This window comes from Panthera leo, chromosome A1 (assembly GCF_018350215.1).
Source record: "Panthera leo isolate Ple1 chromosome A1, P.leo_Ple1_pat1.1, whole genome shotgun sequence".
NCBI classification, from domain to species: domain Eukaryota; kingdom Metazoa; phylum Chordata; class Mammalia; order Carnivora; family Felidae; genus Panthera; species Panthera leo.
In genome coordinates this window covers 21,510,046-21,529,738 of record NC_056679.1, presented here as the reverse complement: position 1 = coordinate 21,529,738, position 19,693 = coordinate 21,510,046, and the positions used below count along the sequence as shown (strand labels likewise).

General features: G+C 35.5%; 1 protein-coding gene across 1 annotated transcript in view; it reads right to left on the bottom strand.

The window, feature by feature from the left end:
• The window catches only part of KPNA3 (karyopherin subunit alpha 3), a 105,779-nt gene that overhangs the window by 40,010 nt on the left and 46,076 nt on the right, over nucleotides 1–19,693 (bottom strand). Inside the window, exon 2 of the mRNA XM_042911394.1 lies at nucleotides 10,725–10,769. Coding sequence (XP_042767328.1) covers nucleotides 10,725–10,769 — 45 coding nt within the window. The remainder of the gene's footprint in view (nucleotides 1–10,724; nucleotides 10,770–19,693) is intronic.

The window sequence follows — 19,693 nt, the reverse complement described above, 5'->3', positions numbered from 1 at the left end:
GGGAGCTCAAAAGATATGGAAACGACCCTAGTTTCAACACCTACTTTATGTTCAATCTCTCTCTCTCTCACACACACACAAACACATGATCCATTTTTAAAGTTCCTTTAAAAACCTATTATTAATCTATTACCCAACTATATATTTAACCTATTTAGACTTTCTGTTTTCTGACTATTAGGGTTGAACTACAGAGAATGGCCACTTTGTATGTTAAAAAGGTTATTTATGGGCAATTTCTTAAGACTCACCTAGTATTTTCTGAGTTAACAAGTTCTATACATTGATGTCTATATAAAGTTCTTTTTCATTCCCAAATTTCTCTCTTCATCTTGAAAAAGTACATTCTATATCTAAATTCTATACCTAAATCTGTGGAATAAGCAATCACTTTTTTTTTAAGTTTATTTTCAGAGAGAGAGAGAGAGAGAGAGAGAGAGAGAGAATCCCAAGCAAGCTCCACACTGTCAGTACAGAGCCCAATGCAGGATTCAAACTCAAACTGCTGGATCATGACCTGAAGCGAAGTCAGACACTTAACTGACTGAGACATCCCCAGCAATCACTTCTTAAACACGTTATGAAAAAAATATCTATCAGCCCCACTTTGAATGCAACAGAATTAAATGTTTTTATCCAGCAATACATTCATTGTGTTAAATTCTTATCTAGCTTTAGTTCCTGTAAAATTAAAAATAAAATTACTTTTATTTCACAGAGCAGTAAATGAAGATACAGAGAACCTGGATAAATTAAATTATATACCTAGGAAATATCAGATAAGATTTGAACCCAGGTTGTGGCTGGTTACAGAGCTGTTTCTTAGATATATTTTACTACTTGCTTTTATTTATTTATTTATTTTTTATCTAAAGGCTTCTAAAGAATAGGAAAAAATGCTCACAAGATAAGACCTTCTCTTCAATATTAGCATTTATGAAATGATACTACTGCTGTGCAGACATAAGGATAGTCACCCACAAGTTTTATATGTTATATTTACTTTTGGCCACTCTGCTCAGTGTATTATACTCTGATTAATTTCTTTTAAACCAAAACACTACTGGTTCATCAATCAGGTAAAAATCTGACAACATACCAGAAATTATTTTTCCTGAAGGATCACTTAGCTAATCTTATCAAACAACTGCTGCTTTCTTTTGGATTCTCATTTATTAATTCAAAGTTTTACATATGATCATTTCAAGAGACATTGGAAAAGCATTTGACGAAAGTACAACATCCATTCATGACAAAAAAACCTCAACAAAGTAGGTTTAGAGGAAACATAATAAAGTCCATTTATGAAAAACCTACAGCTAACATTATCCTTAATAGGAAAAAACTGAGAGCTTTTCCTCTAAGGTCAGGAACAAGACAGGGATGTGTCCACTCTACCCACTTTCATTCAACATAGTGCTGCAAGTCCTAGGCACAGCAATCAGACAACAAAAAGAAATACAAGGCATCCAAACTGGTGAGGAAGAAGTAAAACTCTCACTCTTTGCAGATGAATGATACTCTGTATGGAAAATCTGAAAGATTCTACCAAAAAACTGTGAAAACTGGCAAATGACTCAGTAAAGTGGCAGGATACATAATCAACATACAGAAATCTGTTGCATTTCTATATACGAACAATGAAGCAGCAGAAAGAGAAATTAAGAAAAAACTCTCAGTTACAGCTGCACCCAAAATAACAAGATACCGAGGAATACACCTAACGAAAGAGGTGAAACACTGGTACTCTGAAAACTGTAAAAACACTGAAGAAAGAAACTGAAGGCGGGGCACCTGGGTGGCTCAGTCGGTTGAGTGTCCGACTTCGGCTCAGGTCATGATCTCAGAGTTTGTGAGTTCGAGCCCCGCGTCAGGCTCCGTGCTGACAGTTCAGAGCCTGGAGCCTGCTTTGGATTCTTTTTCTTTCTCTCTCTCTCCCTCTCTCTCTCTCTCTCCCCCTCACCTGCTAGTGCTCTGTTTCTCTCAAAAATAAACATAAAAAAAAAAAAACAACAAAATGCCAATAGCATCTTTCACACAACTAGAACAAACAATTCTAAAATTTGTATGGAACCACAAAAGACCCCAAATAGTCAAAGTAATCTTGAAAAAGAAAGGCAAAGCTGGAGGCATCACAATTCCAGACTTCAAGTTGTATTATAATGCTGTAGTCATCAAGACATTATGGTACTGGCACAAAAATAGACATATAGGTCAACAGAAGAGAATAGAAAACCCAGTAATAAACCCACAACTATATGGTCAATTAATCTTTGACAAGGCAGGAAAGAATATCCAATGGGAAAAGGACAGTCTCTTCAACAAATGGTGCTGGGAAACTTGGACAGTAACATGCAAAAGAAACTGGATCACTTTCTTCACCAAACACAAAAATAAATTCAAAATGGGTTAAAGACCTAAATATGAGAACTGAAACCATAAGAATCCTAGAAGAGAACACAGGCAATAACCTCTTTGACATCAGCTATAAAAGCTTTTTTCTAATACGTCTCCTGAGGCAAGGGAAACAAAAGCAAAAATAAACCTATTGGGCCTACATCAAAATAAAAACTTCCACATAGTGAAGAAAACAATCAAGACTAAAAGGCAACCTACATACAGAATGGGAGAAGATATTTGTAAATGACATATTCAAAATATACAAAGAATTTACAAAACTCAATACCCCCAAGATAAATAATCCAATTAAAAAATGGGCAGGGGCGCCTGGGTGGCTCAGTAGGTTGAGCGTCCAACTTCGACTCAGGTCATGATCTCGCACTCTGTGAGTTCAGGCCCCGTGTCGGGCTCTGTGCTGACAGCTCAGAGCCTGGAGCCTACTTCGAATTCTGGGTCTCCTTCTCTCTGCCCCTTCCCCACTCATGCTCTGTCTCTGTCTCTGTCTCTGTCTCTCTCTCTCTCTCTCTCGCTCTCTCTCTCTCTCTCTCCTCTCTGTCAAAAATAAATAAACATTAAAAAAAATTTTTTTTTTAAAATGGGCAGAAGACATAAACAGACATTTCTCCAAAGACAAAAGTATGGTCAACAGACACACGAAAAGGTGCTCGTCATCATTTATCATCAGGGAAATGCAAATCAAAACTTCAATGAGATATCACCTCACCCTGTTGGAATGGCTAAAATAAAAAACACAAAAAGAACAAGTGTTAGTAAGGAGGTGGAGAAAAAGGAACCCTTGTGCACTGTCAATGGGAATGAGAACTGGTATAGTCACTCTGGAAAACAGTATGGAGTTTCCTCAAGAAACTAAAAATAGATCTACCCTATAATCCAGCAATCACGCTAGAGGGTATTTACCTAAAGAATACAAAAACACTAATTCAAAGGGATATGTGGAACTCACCGTTTATCACAGAGTTATTTACAATAGCCAAGATATGGAAACAGCCCAAATGTCCATTGATTGATGAATGGATAAAGAAGATACAGTATATGTATATATTATTCAGGCCTAAAAAGAATGAAGTCTTCCCATTTACAATGACATGGATGGAGCCAGAGAGTATTATGCTAAGCGAAATAATTCAGAGAAAGACAAATACCATATGATTTCCCTCATATGGTTTCATTTATAAAACAAATGAGCAAGAAGAAAAAAAGGAGACAGACAAACCAAGAAACAGACTCTTAATTATAGAGAACAAACTGATGGGTACCAGAGGGGAGGTGGAGAGGTGGAGGGGTTAAATAGGTGATGGGGATTAAGGACTGCACTTGTGATGAGCATTCAGTTGTATGGAAGTGTTGAACCACTATACTGTACACCTGAAAGTTGTACAGTTTTACAACAGAAAGGTGTACATACACCTGAAAGTTAACTATATGTTAACTAACTGGAATTAAAAGAAAAAAGAAAAAAACTAATTCAGCATTAAAACCAATAACAGCATTTCATTAAGTTTTGATTGAGATAATTGTAAATTTGAATGCAGTTGTAAGAAATAATGCAGAAATCTCTAGCTCAGGTTCTCTTAATTAACATTTTGCAAAACTACAGTATAATATCACAACCAAGACATTGACACTGATATAATCCCTTGATCTTATTCAGATTTCCTGTCTTACTTGTATTCACTGTATGAATGTTTTAAGTGTATTAAATCTATACAGTTTTATCACCTACATGATTTTATCACCTATCCATGATTTTAGTCAAAATACTGAACAGTTCCAAAAAACAGAAGATGCCCTCCTGTTGCCTTTTTTTTTTTTTTAATTTTTTTTTTTTTAACGTTTATTTTATTTTTGAGACAGGGAGAGACAGCATGAACGGGGGAGGGTCAGAGAGAGAGGGAGACACAGAATCGGAAGCAGGCTCCAGGCTCTGAGCTGTCAGCACAGAGCCTGACGGGGGGTCGAACTCACAGATCGTGAAATCATGACCTGAGCCGAAGTCGGATGCTTAACCGACTGAGCCACCCAGGCACCCCTCCTGTTGCCTTTTTATAAGCAAACAACCTCCCTCTCCCTGTAACCCTTGGCAACCACTAATCTGTCCTTCATTCCTAAAATTCTGTCACTTCAAAAATGTTATATAAACGGAATCACACAGTATATAACCTTTTTGTGATGGGCTTTCTTTTGCCCAGCATAATTCCCTAAATATTTGTATAAGTTGTTGCATCTATTAACAGCTTGTTCCTTTTAATTGCAGAATGGCATTTCATGGCAAAGACATGCTAAAGTTTAACGAATTACCCTTTAAAGACATCTGGGTTGGTCCCAGGTTATGGCTATTCCAAAATAAAGCTGTTACAAACATTCATGTACAGGTTTTGTATGAATACCAGTTTTCATATCTCTGGAATAAATGAGTAGGAGTATAACTGGTGGTTATATAGTAGCTACATGTTTTCCAGAGTGATTATACCATTCCACATTCTCATCAGCAACATAGGATTTAACCAATTTATCTGCATCTTCACTAGCTTTTCATGTTGTCATTATTGTTTACTTTAGTCATTCTGATAGATGCTTGCTTAGTTGGTTTTAATCCATAGTTCTCTGATGGCTAATCATGTATTAATAATCATCATCATAGTAAGTACCATCTGTATATATCCTTCACTGAAATATCTCTTCCATCTTTGCCCATTTTCTAATTAGATTCTTTTTTGTTTTGTTTTTTGATTTTTTTAATATTAACCTTTAAGAGTTCATTATATATGCTAGATACTAGTCCTGTATTGGATGTGTGGTTGTCTTCTTGCCTCTAGTTTTGATTTTCATCTTCTTCACATGGGTTTTCACAGAATAAAATTTTTTAATTTGTTAAGCTCCAACTTTCTTTTTATGGATTATGCCTTGTGGTCAACTATAAAAACTCTTCGCCTGGCTCTGGATCCTGAAATTTTCCCTCCATTTATAGTTTCATGTTTTACATTTAAATCTAGGATCCATTTTGTGTTTTTGTATAGGTGTGACGACAATTAGGTTGAGGTTATTTATTTATTTATTTTTGCTCATGAATTTCCAACTGTTCTAGTACCATTTGCTAAAAACGATATTCTTCCTCCATTGAATTGGTTTCGCACCTGCCAAAAGTAACTTGAGTGTATTTGTGTGGATTTGTTTCTGGGTTTTACCTTCTGTTCCATTGACAAATGTGTCCAAGAGCCTTAATATTGGGTAGAGCAATTGCTCCTATGTTATTCTTTGTCAGGATTATTTTAGGTTTCTAGAGTCTGTGCCTTTCCATATACATTTCCGAATAAGCCGGTCTGTGTCTACAAAAAGACTTTGGTGGGATTTTGATAAAAACTCTATTAAACCAACAGATCAGAGAATAGGCATCTTTACTATGATGAATTTTCCAGTTCATGACCACAGTATACATCTCTCCATTTACTTAAGTCTTACTTGATTTCTTCCATCAGCATTTTATAATATTCAGCATACATATCCTGTACATGTTTTGTTAATGTATAACAAAGTATTTTATTTTCTTCAGAGTGGCAATAAATGGTATTGTGCTTTTAATTTTGGTTTCTGCATGTTCATTGTTAGCATACATAAGTGATAGACTTTTATGTGTTAATCTTGTTTCTGTGACTTTGCTGAACTCAATTATTAATTCTAGGAGCTTTTTTGCAGATTCTGTATTAAATAAGAGCAGTAAGAATAGGCATCCTGCCTTGTTCTCAGATCTTAGGGGGAAACCATTCAGTCTTTTCACCATTAAGTATGATGTTAGCTGTAGGTTTTTTTGCAGATGTTCTTTATCAAGTTGATCAAGTTCTAGGGGCACCTGGGTGGCTCAGTCGGTTAAGCATCCAACTTTGGCTCAGGTCATGATCTCATGGTTCACGAGTTCGAACTCTACGTTGGGCTCTTTGCCGACAGCCTGAAGGCTGGAGCCTGCTTCAGATTCTGTGTCTCCCTCTCTCTCTGCCCTTCCCCAGCTTGTGCTCTCTTTTAAAAATAAAAAATAAAATTAAAAAAAAAGTTAAGCAAGTTCTATCTGCAATGTGTCAAAAGTTTTATCAAGAATGAGTGTTGGATTTTGTCAAATGCTTTTTCTGTATCAACTGATATGATAATATAAATTTTCTTTATTATCTTGTTAATATAAGGAACTTAGGGTATTTTTTAAAAAGATATTTTACTACAAGGTCAAACAAAACAATTGCACTGTATCTGATTAGTCAAAGTATGGCATTTTGGTGGTGGTTTTCATTATGTTAAGAACTTAACGTGCCCACCCCCAGATCTAATCACAATAAAATCCTATGGGATATCTAACTGACAAATCACCAAGAGAAGATTATATAAAGTTTAATATAATTTGCCAAAGTTAAAAATGCCACTGATAGGCTTTGGATGGATTTTCAACTCATGAGGCATTATTCACTGAACAAACATTTATATTGAGAGGCATTACAGCATAATGGTTAAGAGCTTTCCCATTTATCAGTTGTGTGATTTTAGGCAAGTTATTTAATTCCTATGTGACTCTGTTTACAACATGATCTAAAACAGAAGTACAGACCTCTGTGTAAGTGTTAATGCATAAATACCTAATTAAATAGGAAAGTAAAATATCAAGGAGGTAAAGGCAAAAAAGTTCAGACAAAAAAAATTTGAGGCCAGTAGAACAGTACATATTAATAACTAGAATTCATCTTTAAGCTGACAGAGCAGTATCAGTGTTATTCAAAGTACAGTCCTTAGGGGCGCCTGGGTGGCTCAGTCGGTTAAGCATCCGACTTCAGCCCAGGTCATGATCTCACAGTTTGTGGGTTCGAGCCCTGCGTCGGGCTCTGTGCTGATAGCTCAGAGCCTGGAGCCTGTTTCAGATTCTGTGTCTCCCTCTCTCTCTGCCCCTCCCCTGTTCACACTCTGTCCCTGTCTCAAGAATAAATAAACATAAAAAAACAAAGTACAGTCCTTGGACTGGCTAAGATTTTCTCAAACTCTATGTTACAGGTCTGCCCCAAAATACAGAGATTTTGTCAGAAATCGATTGTCAAACTATACACATTGTTTATTTACATTATTTATTTATTTATTTAGGCAGAAAGATTTTTTTGGAAAAGGAAGCAGTCAGTCCCTTGTTTAGTATTTTGACATAAGCTCCCTAACTTGTCACAGATTAGGACTTTTGAGTAGCACTGCTCTGTAGCTATCGTATTTTTTCTTGAAAATTCAATAAATTATTTAAATACACAGAAAATTTTAAGATATCATAATCAATTTCATTCTTGAAAATTAGCATTTAATGAGTACAAACTATTGGTCCAGAATTTGACTAGGCATTTAGGGATGGGCTGGGAGAGAGATTTGGGAGTACTAGCAGTGGGGGACTGTGGTTATTACCTTCACTTAAGATGATTACAATCTAATAAAAATAGAGCTCATCTATGAAACTCTGGAAACTAGCTTTCTTGTATTAACAAGAATCTCAATGTCATTAACGACAATGCTGTGATCTTCTCCTTAATGGAGGTATAGAGATAGCAAGGCTAGAAGTAGACAGACACTCTGACCATAAAGAATAAAGGAATCTTCTCTTGAAAGGTTCTCCATACCTCTACAGAATGGTATGAAAATCAATTAAGCTTTGTTTGAAGTTTAGGCTTTGTTTCAGGAACTGTTCATATTCTGGGGCTTACTCAGGGAATTCTGAAATGTGAAGTAAGGAAATTTCTTGAGATTTCCTTAGTTAATTTCATTTTTGGTCCTTCTATAAGAATTTCTAGGAACTAATTCTAGTAACCGGAAAGGAATAATGTTATTTAGGAATAAAAAGAATAACAGGACTCTAAGGCAAACAAAGTGGATATTAAAAGATGTACTGTGACAAGCAAGAAATTTTAATTCTATAAATTAAATACAGAAGACAGTACAACTATAGAAGAAGGAACAAACAACCAAATATTAAGAAAAGTGAATAGCTTAAATTAATAAGCATATTTGAAGGGCTAAAAAGCTTAAAACGAGAGGATTCTGAATAATACCAGGACAAATATAAAAGTTTTGAGTTGTATTCCAAGCATGAAAATTGAAGGGAAAGTAAAGGCCCACATCTGGGGATAGCTGGTATAATGTTAACAGATGTTTTATTCCTACCATTCCTACTGTCTCTATTAAGAAGAATGATCTTCACATGATGAATGAAAAACCAGACACAAAAGGACACTTACTGTTCTATTTACATAAAGTTCAAACTATGCAAAATAATCTATAATATTAAATATCAGGATAATGGTTACCTTTGGGGGAAAGGAGTAACTGGGAAGGAGCCCTGGAATACAAGTAATGTTCTTTCTTGATCTAGAAGCTTATTATACAGATAACTGTATAACAGTTCACTTTGTGAAAACTCATCAAGCTTAAGATGTGTTGACTTTTTTTTTATTAAAAAAAATTTTTTTTTTAATGTTTTATTTATTTTTAAGACAGAGAGAGACAGAGTATGAGTGGGGATGGGGCAGAGAGAGAGGGAGACACAGAATCTGAAGCAGTCTCCAGGCCGTGAGCTGTCAGCACAGAGCCCGATGCGGGGCTCAAACTCACGAACTGTGAGATCATGACCTGAGCCGAAGTCGGACGCTCAACCAACTGAGCCACCCGGGTGCCCCTGACTTTTTTCTATGTATGTTATATGCTAATAAAAAGTTTAAAAGAAAAAAAAAGAAGCTAGGTACAAAGTGTTAAGACTGGCAAGGAGCCTACCTCACTCTTTATTTAGCTAGTTGACTTCTCTGGTCCAAATGAACCAAGGATGTGAAAAAACTTGAAAATATGATTGCCAAATCACTGTTGTTAATTGGTAAGTATCTTTGAAGAGGTTAAGGAGTTGAAAGAACACTGGATTTAGCAAGCATTTTTCAATTGTAATAAAGATTGGGGGGGAGGGGTTGCAGGAGAATGAATTTCAGTAACTATATACTATTTATGAGCATAAAACATTGATGCTGGGTAAAAATTCATGACCCAAAATGGGTATTAAATAAATACATATTAAGTACATAAATGCACAGGTCTATTTAGTTTTTTTTTTTTTAATTTTTTTTTAAACGTTTTATTTATTTTTGAGACAGAGAGAGACAGAGCATGAACGGGGGAGGGGCAGAGAGAGAGAGGGAGACCCAGAATCAGAAGCAAGCTCCAGGCTCTGAGCCATCAGCCCAGAGCCCAACCCGGGGCTCGAACTCGCAGACCGCGAGATCGTGACCTGAGCCGAAGTCGGAGGCTTAACCGACTGAGCCACCCAGGCGCCCCGGGGTCTATTTAGTTTTAGTGACTGGGAGAGTGTTACTCTCAGAATCAAGACCTTCCTTCTCTTTAAAACTGAAAAATTTTAAGATGATAATTTTAATTTAGGAATTTCAGGAGTGAAGAAAAGGATCTAACCTAAAACAAACACAAAGATTTGAATATAAGTTCCAAAATATATTTTTTTTAAATGTACACATAATATAGAGAACTAGTTATGTATATATTTTTTTACGTTTTTATTTTATTTATTTATTTCGAGACAGAGATGGCACAAGTGGGGGAGGGGCAGAGCGAGAGCGAGAGCGAGAGAGAGAGAGAGAGAGAGAGAGAGAATATCCCAAGCAGGCTCCTCATTGTCAGCACAGTATCCAATGCGGGGCTCATACTCATGATCCTGAGCCAAAACCAAGAGTTAGATGCTTAACCAACTAACCTACCTAGGCACCCAATTATGTGTATTTTCTTGATTGGCAACTGAAATATTTGCTTCAAATAAAATGTGCTTGCATGAAAACACAGTATCATAAAGGTAACTCTAAAGTCCTCCAAAAAAAAATAGATGAAAATACAATATAGTTTAACAGCAGTTGCATTTAATTGGTAAGATATAAGGTTATTCTACTTTTATTTTTCTAAAGAATCTTGAGCAAGTATGTTTAACTTTTATACAAAGAAGGTGGAGGAATCCTGTCTGGCACATAGCCTAAAAAAAAGAGGGTATTAAGGAAAAACCCACAAGAGTGTCTAATTTCATCAGATGTGACAATTTCAATGTTGGTATTAAAGTACTTCACACAGTACATAGCACCTCAATAAATGAAAGCTTTCAATATATACCATTATAAACTATTTAATGATGTATATGCTGTGTGGTTTAGGGTTGATCACTAATTTGCACAGTATTTTCATTATTCAAGTCATACAGAATTTAAAAAATCAGAAAAATCTATTTACTTTCTGTTTCTGTTACTTTACTTTCTTACCTTTCGCAGTTCAACTGTCACTTCATTTCGGTGTCTTCGCATTGTCTAAAAAGAAAAATAAAGAATATGTAAGTACCTAAATATTGACACTGCTAGTAGATACGTTAAGGTCTTAGGCATTTAATATTTAAAAAATTTTTAGAAGTAATTGCTCTTTAAGGGTTAAGGATTGGTCAGTTTTAGACTCTGAATGAACTATAGGAGGTTAAAAAGCCAAAACTCCTGTCTATTTTACTGGATATCTGTTGGTTAATTTGGGGGGGAACATGAGGTGGGGCTTGGCTGCCTAGAATCCATTCCCCTTTCCTAACTGCACCCAGGTTTCTCTGTGGAATTATATATCCTCTGCTGTAGACTGCCCTGATGGAACTGCCTATTAAAGTATCTCACTCTGTCCTCGTTTTGAATAGGGCATGAGACCAAAACCATGCCAGCAGAACTCTCTCCCTCATAACTCTGAACCCTGAGCAAAGTGGAAAGGAAAAAAAAAAGAGTAGGTTCTATTCCCAGTTCTCAGGTGTTGCTACTCATTCTATGAACTACCCATATGTTTCCAAAAAATTGTTTTTCCTTAAATCAGCCAGAGTTGGTTTTTGTTGTTTACAACCAATGAAATCTATCTCAAATGATTCATGTTTTAAAAAAGTAAAGAACCCATTGTCATGGCCTTAAAACCACATGAAAAGGAAAATAAATTTGGGATAGATATTTTGTATCAAAAGGCAAACAAGTATCCTTTTTTTTTTTTTTTAATGTTTATTTGTTTTGAGAGAGAGAGCACACAGACAGGAGAAGGGCAGAGAAAAAGGGAGAGAAAATCCCAAGCAGGCTCCATGCTGACATGGGGCTCAATCTCAGAACCATGAGGTCATGACCTGAGACGAAATCAAGAATCGGAACGGATTGAGCCACCCAGGTGCCCCCAAAGAAGTATCCTTCGAAGTTTACTGAGAGGCTCCATCAGCCATGTCTTATCAGGAATGACTGAAATGATTAGATATCCCCTCTCTCCCTTGATATGCTGATACAATGAATTATTTTATTACATATGTAAGTATGTAAAATCCTTACAGTTTTGGAATAAAGGCTACATAAAGGTTACATGGTCATGGTATATTATTATTTTAATATATTGCCAGACTCAGTATACTACTATTTTATTTGATAATTCTTTTGTATGGTATCGCTGTCAAGTTTTCTTAAATTGCAGTGATAAATTCTCCTTTGGGGAGAAACCCCATGAAAATCAAATTATAAAGTTTGCTAAATATACCGAAATATTAATCTAAACTTATGCTTAAATATAGATATATATTAAATGTAAACAAAACTGCCAAACAAAATTCAAATTAGTAGCATTCATTTAATGTAATGAAATGATGCACTGATAAAATTATTATCACTATTAGGGTTCAACAGTAGAAAGACAGCCTTGAATCTAATTCTATACTATGTTTCTGTGTTTTGACTTTAATACTATTAATACAGAGACTGCTTAATACACAGACTGCTTCATATATTCATCATAAAGAATGGTAATAAATGTTGAGCAATCTTCAAATACTAATATTAATTTGATAACTCTAAATTGTCTTGATTCACTGAAGATTAGAACTATACTGCTGTTAAAATTTATTTGCCCACATGAATATCTAATTCAACTGTTACTGGAACTGAGAAGAAAAAAATATCTTTTTTTTTTTTTTTAATTGGTTTCAGGAGTAGAATTTAGTGCTTATCACAAGTGCCCGCCTTAATGCCCATCACCCAATTAGCCTACTTCCCCCTACCTACCTCCTCTCCAGCAACCCTTGGTTTGTTGTCTATAATTAAGAATGTCTATGGTTTGCCTCCCTGTTTTTATCTTATTTTATTAGAAAAAAATATTTTAATTGCAATAACAACTACACTTGTTTATGAACTGTTATGATAGGAATACAACAAAAAAGATCCAGGCAACATATCCCTTAAAAAATATGATCAAGTTAATGCTATATTGTAATTCACATCAAAATACTTCAGGATCCGTAGGAGTAGTGAGTCAACTTCTGAAGTTCCCTAAATTAAGAATCCACACTTCACAGTGGGTTAGCTAGCATTTAAAGCACCCATATCAGAAGTTAGCTCCCAGTTAATAAGTGCTTCGAATACCAACATCTGAATTTAGGGAGTGGTTTGTTAATTAGTATAAAAGAGATATTGGAAATAGCATTTTATTGCCAAAATGGAATTGTTCAAGATATACAGACTGGTTAGGAATGTTGTGTAGGTGCCTTGATTCTTACTTGTTTGCAGTTTAAGAATCTGGAAAGCCCTGCAGTCTGTCTTCAGAGAGGTTTTTGAATCCCTTTGATCCTATATCCCACACCTTCTAGGAGGATTTTGTCACCTAACCCTAATCAGTTCTTTATGGTGTATGCTTAAAGATGGAAGTTTTACTGCAAGGTGGTAACTGCTTGCTAATACGTGTTTGTGTAAGTGGCAGAATTCTAAAGCTTGTTTTATTATAATGTAACACACTGGTAGTAAAATTTCTAAGGAAAATACATATATTATCTCACCTATCTCTAATAGTTAAACGCCTCCTACTCATCCAAAAGAACCATATGTATGTAAAATAGCCAAATGGCTTAGGTCAGTTAGCCACAGGTACTGACTACTATGTACACGATGAAAGTACCATTGAGTTAGTCATGACTTGTTCCGTTCTCTGAATTACAGAAGAGGCTCCACTTTGGGCCTCTTTCTTTCATTCTTCTGAAGCTGATGGCATCTACTCTCATGTCTTCAATTTCTGTTTGATGACCACTCTCAAAATCTCTATCTTTAGCTCAACCCTCTTGCCTGAGCTCCAATCTGTAAGAGTAATATTCACTCACTCAACAAAAATTTACTGAATTCATCTAAAATGCACCAGGCAATATGCCTGCAACCAGGACAAGTACAGAATGTACAGTCTAGTACAGTGGTCAGCAAACTAGAGCCTATGGCCCAAATCTGATTGCTGTCTGTTTTTTTGTAGGGCCCAACAGGAATGGTTTTATACTTTTAAGTGGTTATATCATAAATGATACTAAGTATCCACATAATATCCTTATTTTTTTATTTTTAAATTTTTTGTAATGTTTATTTACTGTTGAGAGAAAACGAGAGACAGAGTATGAGCAGGGGCAGAGAGAGGGAGACACAGAATCCAAAGCAGATTCCAGGCTCTGAGCTGTCAGCACAGACCCCAACACGGGGCTCGAGCCCACGGATCCTGAGATCATGACCTGAGCCAAAGTCAGATGTTTGACCAACTGAGCCACCCAGGTGCCCCGTAATATCCTTTTTTTTTTTTTGTCTCTTGGCTCCCAAAACCTTCAATATTTACCATCTGTCTGTCCTTTTAAGAAAAAGTTTGTGAACAGTTGGTCTAGTAAAAAACATAGGATTAATAAGCAGTAATACAAATGTGTTAAATGTTAAGATAGGAAAGTAAATAAAGTTCTATATCAGAAGGAGACATATCAGAGAATCAGGAAAAAGCTCCCTGAAGAAATTAAATATGTCTGTATGTGTGTTTGGGGGTGGAGGATAGATTGTTGCAAGGCCTCACATCCAGGATGCTTACAAATATCATAATAGCTGGTCCCTCTTGTCCCTTTACTCCTCACCTCTCAAAAAAATACCTTCCCCCTAAAAAATTACTCTTCCATGAATATTCCCAATATTAGGAAAAAGTACCATCATCCAAACAGTTGTAAGAACCCCTATCTTGGGAGATCATCCATGTCTTCGCAGTCCCTCACTCTTTGTTATCCAACAAGTCACCAAAATAGGATTCAAACCTTCTAGCTCCACTGCCATTATCCTAGACTAAGCCACTATCATCTCACCTGGTTCACCACAATAGCTAGTGTACTTGTGTTGTCCTTCTCTTGAATAAAACTTCTCAGTGAAGTTTTTAATCACCTGCCATCTCCCACCTCACACAAAAAAGGGAAAAATGTTACCAGGACAGCCAAACCAAAATCCCAAGGACAAAATCTACAAAATTGGGTGACAGGGTATCCCCTTGAATTCTCAAATACAAGCAGGATCTGGTTAAATCGCCAACTATAGGACTCACATGGTATCAGCATATATATAGAAGGAAACAGAAGGATAGAAGTAATATAATAGGGTAAATGAAGGACTTGAAGCCAGAAAAACCCCAAATCACAAATCACTAGAGTCTAGAAAGGCAATTTGAGAACAGCTACAAGTGGAAAAGATCTTTTGTATATACCAATACTATAAAGTAGGAAAAGTAAGGCTCTAGATTCAAAAACTAAGGACTGAAATCCCCCTTCTTGGGTGAAGCCCTAAACTGAAAAGAATTTCTGGGAGCAGAATACCAAGTGAGCAGCACAGGCACAATGAAGCAAAGAAAAGGAGGGTCCAGATATAAGTGGGTTAATGAAACAGTCAGATCTCAGAACACAGGAAGCCAAATACTTCTTATCATTTCATAAAAATCAACAGAGGAAGGGGTATAGATAGGGCGGTAAAGGAGACAAACTATCCTGACCAACCTCTTGCTCCAAAAAGTTCAGGAAAGCCTATTATAAAATGAACAACAGAAAAGGATTGGGGTCAAATCCCATGTCGTAAGAAATGGGAAAATAAGGAGCAGAACGTTGACACTAAAAGCTTGCTACCAAAAAGCCATACCTATAAAACATAAAAATTATATCCAAGATAATGTGAAATAACATTTTATATCAGAATTAGAAAAACTCAGAATTAGAAAAACTTAGAAATCAGGAAACAATTTGAAATAAAAGAAATAAATTATTTCAGAAAGGAAACCTAACCAAGAATAATCATGAGATTCAAAACATAATAGATAATGCTTAAGAGATAAAGAATGTGCAAATAAATTTTTAAATCAAAAAGAAATGAAGGTGAGGGGTGTGTGGCTGGCTCAGTTGGTAGAGCATATGACTCTTGATCTTGAGGTTGAAATTTCGATCCCCACATCGGGTGTAGAGATTGCTTAAAAATAAAATCTTTAAAAAAAAAAACACCAGAAATGAAGGTGAAAATTATTAGAATGAAAGTGACAATAAAGTTAAGCAAAGATCCTAAATACACATAAGGAGTTTTCAAAGAGGAAAAACAAAGCAATAAAATACAGCAAATATTTAAGACTATAATTAAAGGGACGCCTGGATGGCTCTGTCAGTTAAGCATCCGACTTCAGCTCAGGTCATAATCTCAGGGTCCGTGGATTCGAGCCCCGTGTCGGGCTCTGTGCTGACAGTTCAGAGCTTACTTCGAATTCTGTGTCTCCCTCTCTCTCTGCCCCTCTCCTGCTCATGCTCTCTCTGTCTCAAAAACAAACATTAAAAAAAAAAAAAAAAAAAAACTATAAAGAGAAAAAAGTCCTGCAACTAGAAGTCTTGAAATTAAATATTGAAAGAGTACACCAATGCCTGGGAAATCAACTGAGAAAAACCAACACTAAGATATATTACAAAAACAAATGGATTTCCAAAAAGGAAAAAGAAAGAAAGAAAGAAAGAAAGAAAGAAAGAAAGAAAGAAAGAAAGAAAAGGAAGGAAGGAAAAATGCCTCTGGGCATTAGACCAAAAAAATCTAGCGATTTATAAGGTAGGTCTAATAAATCAGTTCAATAAGGTCACAGAATACAACACAAAAACACAAAAATCAACTGTATGTCTATATACTAGGAATGAACACATGGGCACCAAAATTAAAAATACACCCAGTATCCTTTATAATCTCTCAAAAAATACTTAAGTATAAACCTAACGATACATGTATAGGACATACATGTGGAAAGCTACACAACACTGATGAAGGAATTCAAAGATCTAAAACAATAGAGAGACATATTGTATTCATGGATTAGTAGACTCAACTTGGTAAACACGTCAATTCTCCCCACAATAACATACAGATTTAACCCAATTCCGCTCAAAATCTCAGCAACATTCTTTGTAGATACAGAAAACAGTGTTCTAAAATTTATATAGAAAGGCAAAGTAATATGAAGAGCTAAAACAATTTTTAAATTTTTTTTAGTGTTTATTTTATTTTTGAGACCAAGAGAGACAGAGCATGAGTGGGGGAGGGGCAGGGGGAGAGAGAGAGAGAGAGAGAGAGAGAGAGAGAGAGAGAGAGATAGATAGATACAGAATCCAAAGCAGGCTCCAGGCTCTAAGCTGTCAGCACACAGCCTGACACGGGGCTCGAACTTGTCAACCATGAGACCATAACGTGAGCTGAAGTCGGATGCTCATCCAACTGAACCACCCAGGCGCTCCAAACAATTTTTAAAAAGAAGAAAGTGGAAGGGACCAGTCTATCCAATTTCAAGATTACACAGCTATAGTAAACACTGTGTGATACTGGTGGATCAATGGAACAGGATTAAAAACAAAAACAAAATAGACCTATACAAATATGCTCAACTGATTTTTGACAAAGGGTAAAAGTAATTCAGTAAAGGAAAGATAGACTTTTCAACAAATGGTGCTGGAACAGGTAGACACTGCTAGACAAAATGTATTAATCTCAACTTAAGTCACATATACTACACAAAAATTAATATAAAATGAGATCACATTTAAGTGCAAAACTATAAAGCTGTTAGAAAAAAATCTCTGGGATCTAGAGCAAGGCAAAGAGTTCTTAAACTTGACCTTAAAAGCATGATGCATAAAGAAATAACTGGTAAACTGGACCTCATCAAAATTAAAAAATGTTGCTCTGAGAAAGCCCCCCATGTGAAGGGGATAAAAAGCTATAGACTGGGAAAAAAAATTTGCAAACAACATATCTAATAAAGAGCTAATATCTAGAATATATAGAGAATTCTCAAAGCTAATTAGACAATCAATTAAATTAGAAAATGGGCAAAAGAAATGAAGAGACATTTTATCAAAGAGGATATACAGATGGCCAAGAAGCACAAGAAAAGATGTTCAATGTCATTTGCCATTAGGGGAATGCAAATTAAAACCACAATGAGATATTACTATACATCTATCAGAACAGCTAAAATAAACAACTGTGACAACACCAAATGTTAGTATGTGGAAAAACTCATACATTGCTAGTGGAATCGTAAAATGGTACAGCTATTAGGAAAACAGTTTCTTAAAAAACTAAACATGAAAATACCACAGTACACAGCAACTGCACTTCTAGATATTTCTCCCAGAGAAATGAAAACTTATGTTCACAAAAAATCTGTAAATAAATATTTACAACAGTCTTATTCATAAAAAACCCAAACCTGGAAACACCCCAGGTATCCTTCATATAGTTTATATGGAGTTTTGGTTATATAGTTTAACCACACTACATATCATGTAGTATTACCAAACAGTAAAAAGAAATGAACTATTGAGACAAACAACTTGAACGAATCTCCAGGGAATTATGCTAAGAGAAAAAAAAAAAGCTAATCCCAAAAGGTTACATACCATATGATTCCATTTATATAACATTCTTGAAGTAACAAAATTACAGAAAAGGAGATTAGTGGTTGCCAGGGATTAAGGGTGGGGGGCAGGGATGGGAAGGAGGGAGAATGGCTACTAATTGGCAACAAGAGAGAGCCTTGTGATAGAAATGTTTTATATTTTCACTGTATAAATATCAACATTTTACTATAATGTTTACAAGATGTTATCACTGGGGGAAACTGGGTACAGGGTACATAGGTATTTCTCTGTATTATGTTTTACAATTGCACGTGAAGCTACAACTATCTCAAAATAATGGCCAATTTTTAAAAACTTTTTTAAAAAGGACACACTTGACATCAGATGCTGAGGAAAAGGGAAAGAGGTCACAACCAATGTCAATAATGCACATAATAGGGAATCAACAGATAACTGTAACTTAAAAGGGGGGGGAGCTAAATGATGCTAACCACTGTAACAAATATACAAACTTTCCAAAATTCCAAAAAGTAAACTAAAAAACTGTAAATAAAACAGACCACATATAAGTATTTTACACAAAAATAAATGGGAATAGGGAGGAACTAGGGTAAAGAGCTCAAGGAAACGAGGCTCCCCTTTGTCTTCACAAGCATATGAAAATGAATCACACACATGTATGAGAAAATTAAACTTCAAAAGAAAAGCAATTCCTAAAAATAAAAGATTAAAAAAATTAATGAACCTAAATATGTATCCACACAGCGACACAGTTACACTATCCCACATAACTTTTCAAGACAGTAATTTGTATATGCGCAGTCAACCCTAAAGACGAGGTAAGCACAAAGAAAACTCTACACTCTTTTCAGCAATTCTACTACTAGTTATCGTCTTGAGATTATTCTTACCCTGTTGTGTATGTATCTGGAATAAACAAAATGAGTAATAATGTGATATTCTAATTCTACCATCCCAGGTATCAAAGGAATTTCAACCTGGGACAAAGGAGTCAAAGTTATATGATAGATGAGGCTTAGTAAAACCCTACCTACTTGAGTTGGAAATACCAATATATTCAGAATACATCTTTTTAAAAACATTCCTCGGTGTGTCCACTTAAAATTCCTAAATCTGTCAAAAACACTCAGGAGTCACCTTGAAGGGGCTCCAATGGGTCAAAGATGGCCAATGAAAGTACTAATAAAAATAATAATTATAATGAACAGAAACATACACATGATTCAATTCATGAATTCAGAATATGAAAGAAAAACTAATTGGTCATCACTGGAAGATGCTAATGAACCACCTCATTGTTCTGAAAACTGATAAATGGAAAGAATCAAGCACTCGTTTTGCCTTTACCTAAACAAATTTTATCATGGGGGTAACCTAAGTGAGGGGAAGCTTCTGTTGAAAATATTATTCCAACTAATGAAGAAGAAAGGACAGAATTAGAGTATCACCACTTAAACTCCTAGTAAATAATAAATTTAGGCAATGTTCCTCAGTGGCTGTCAGCATTAC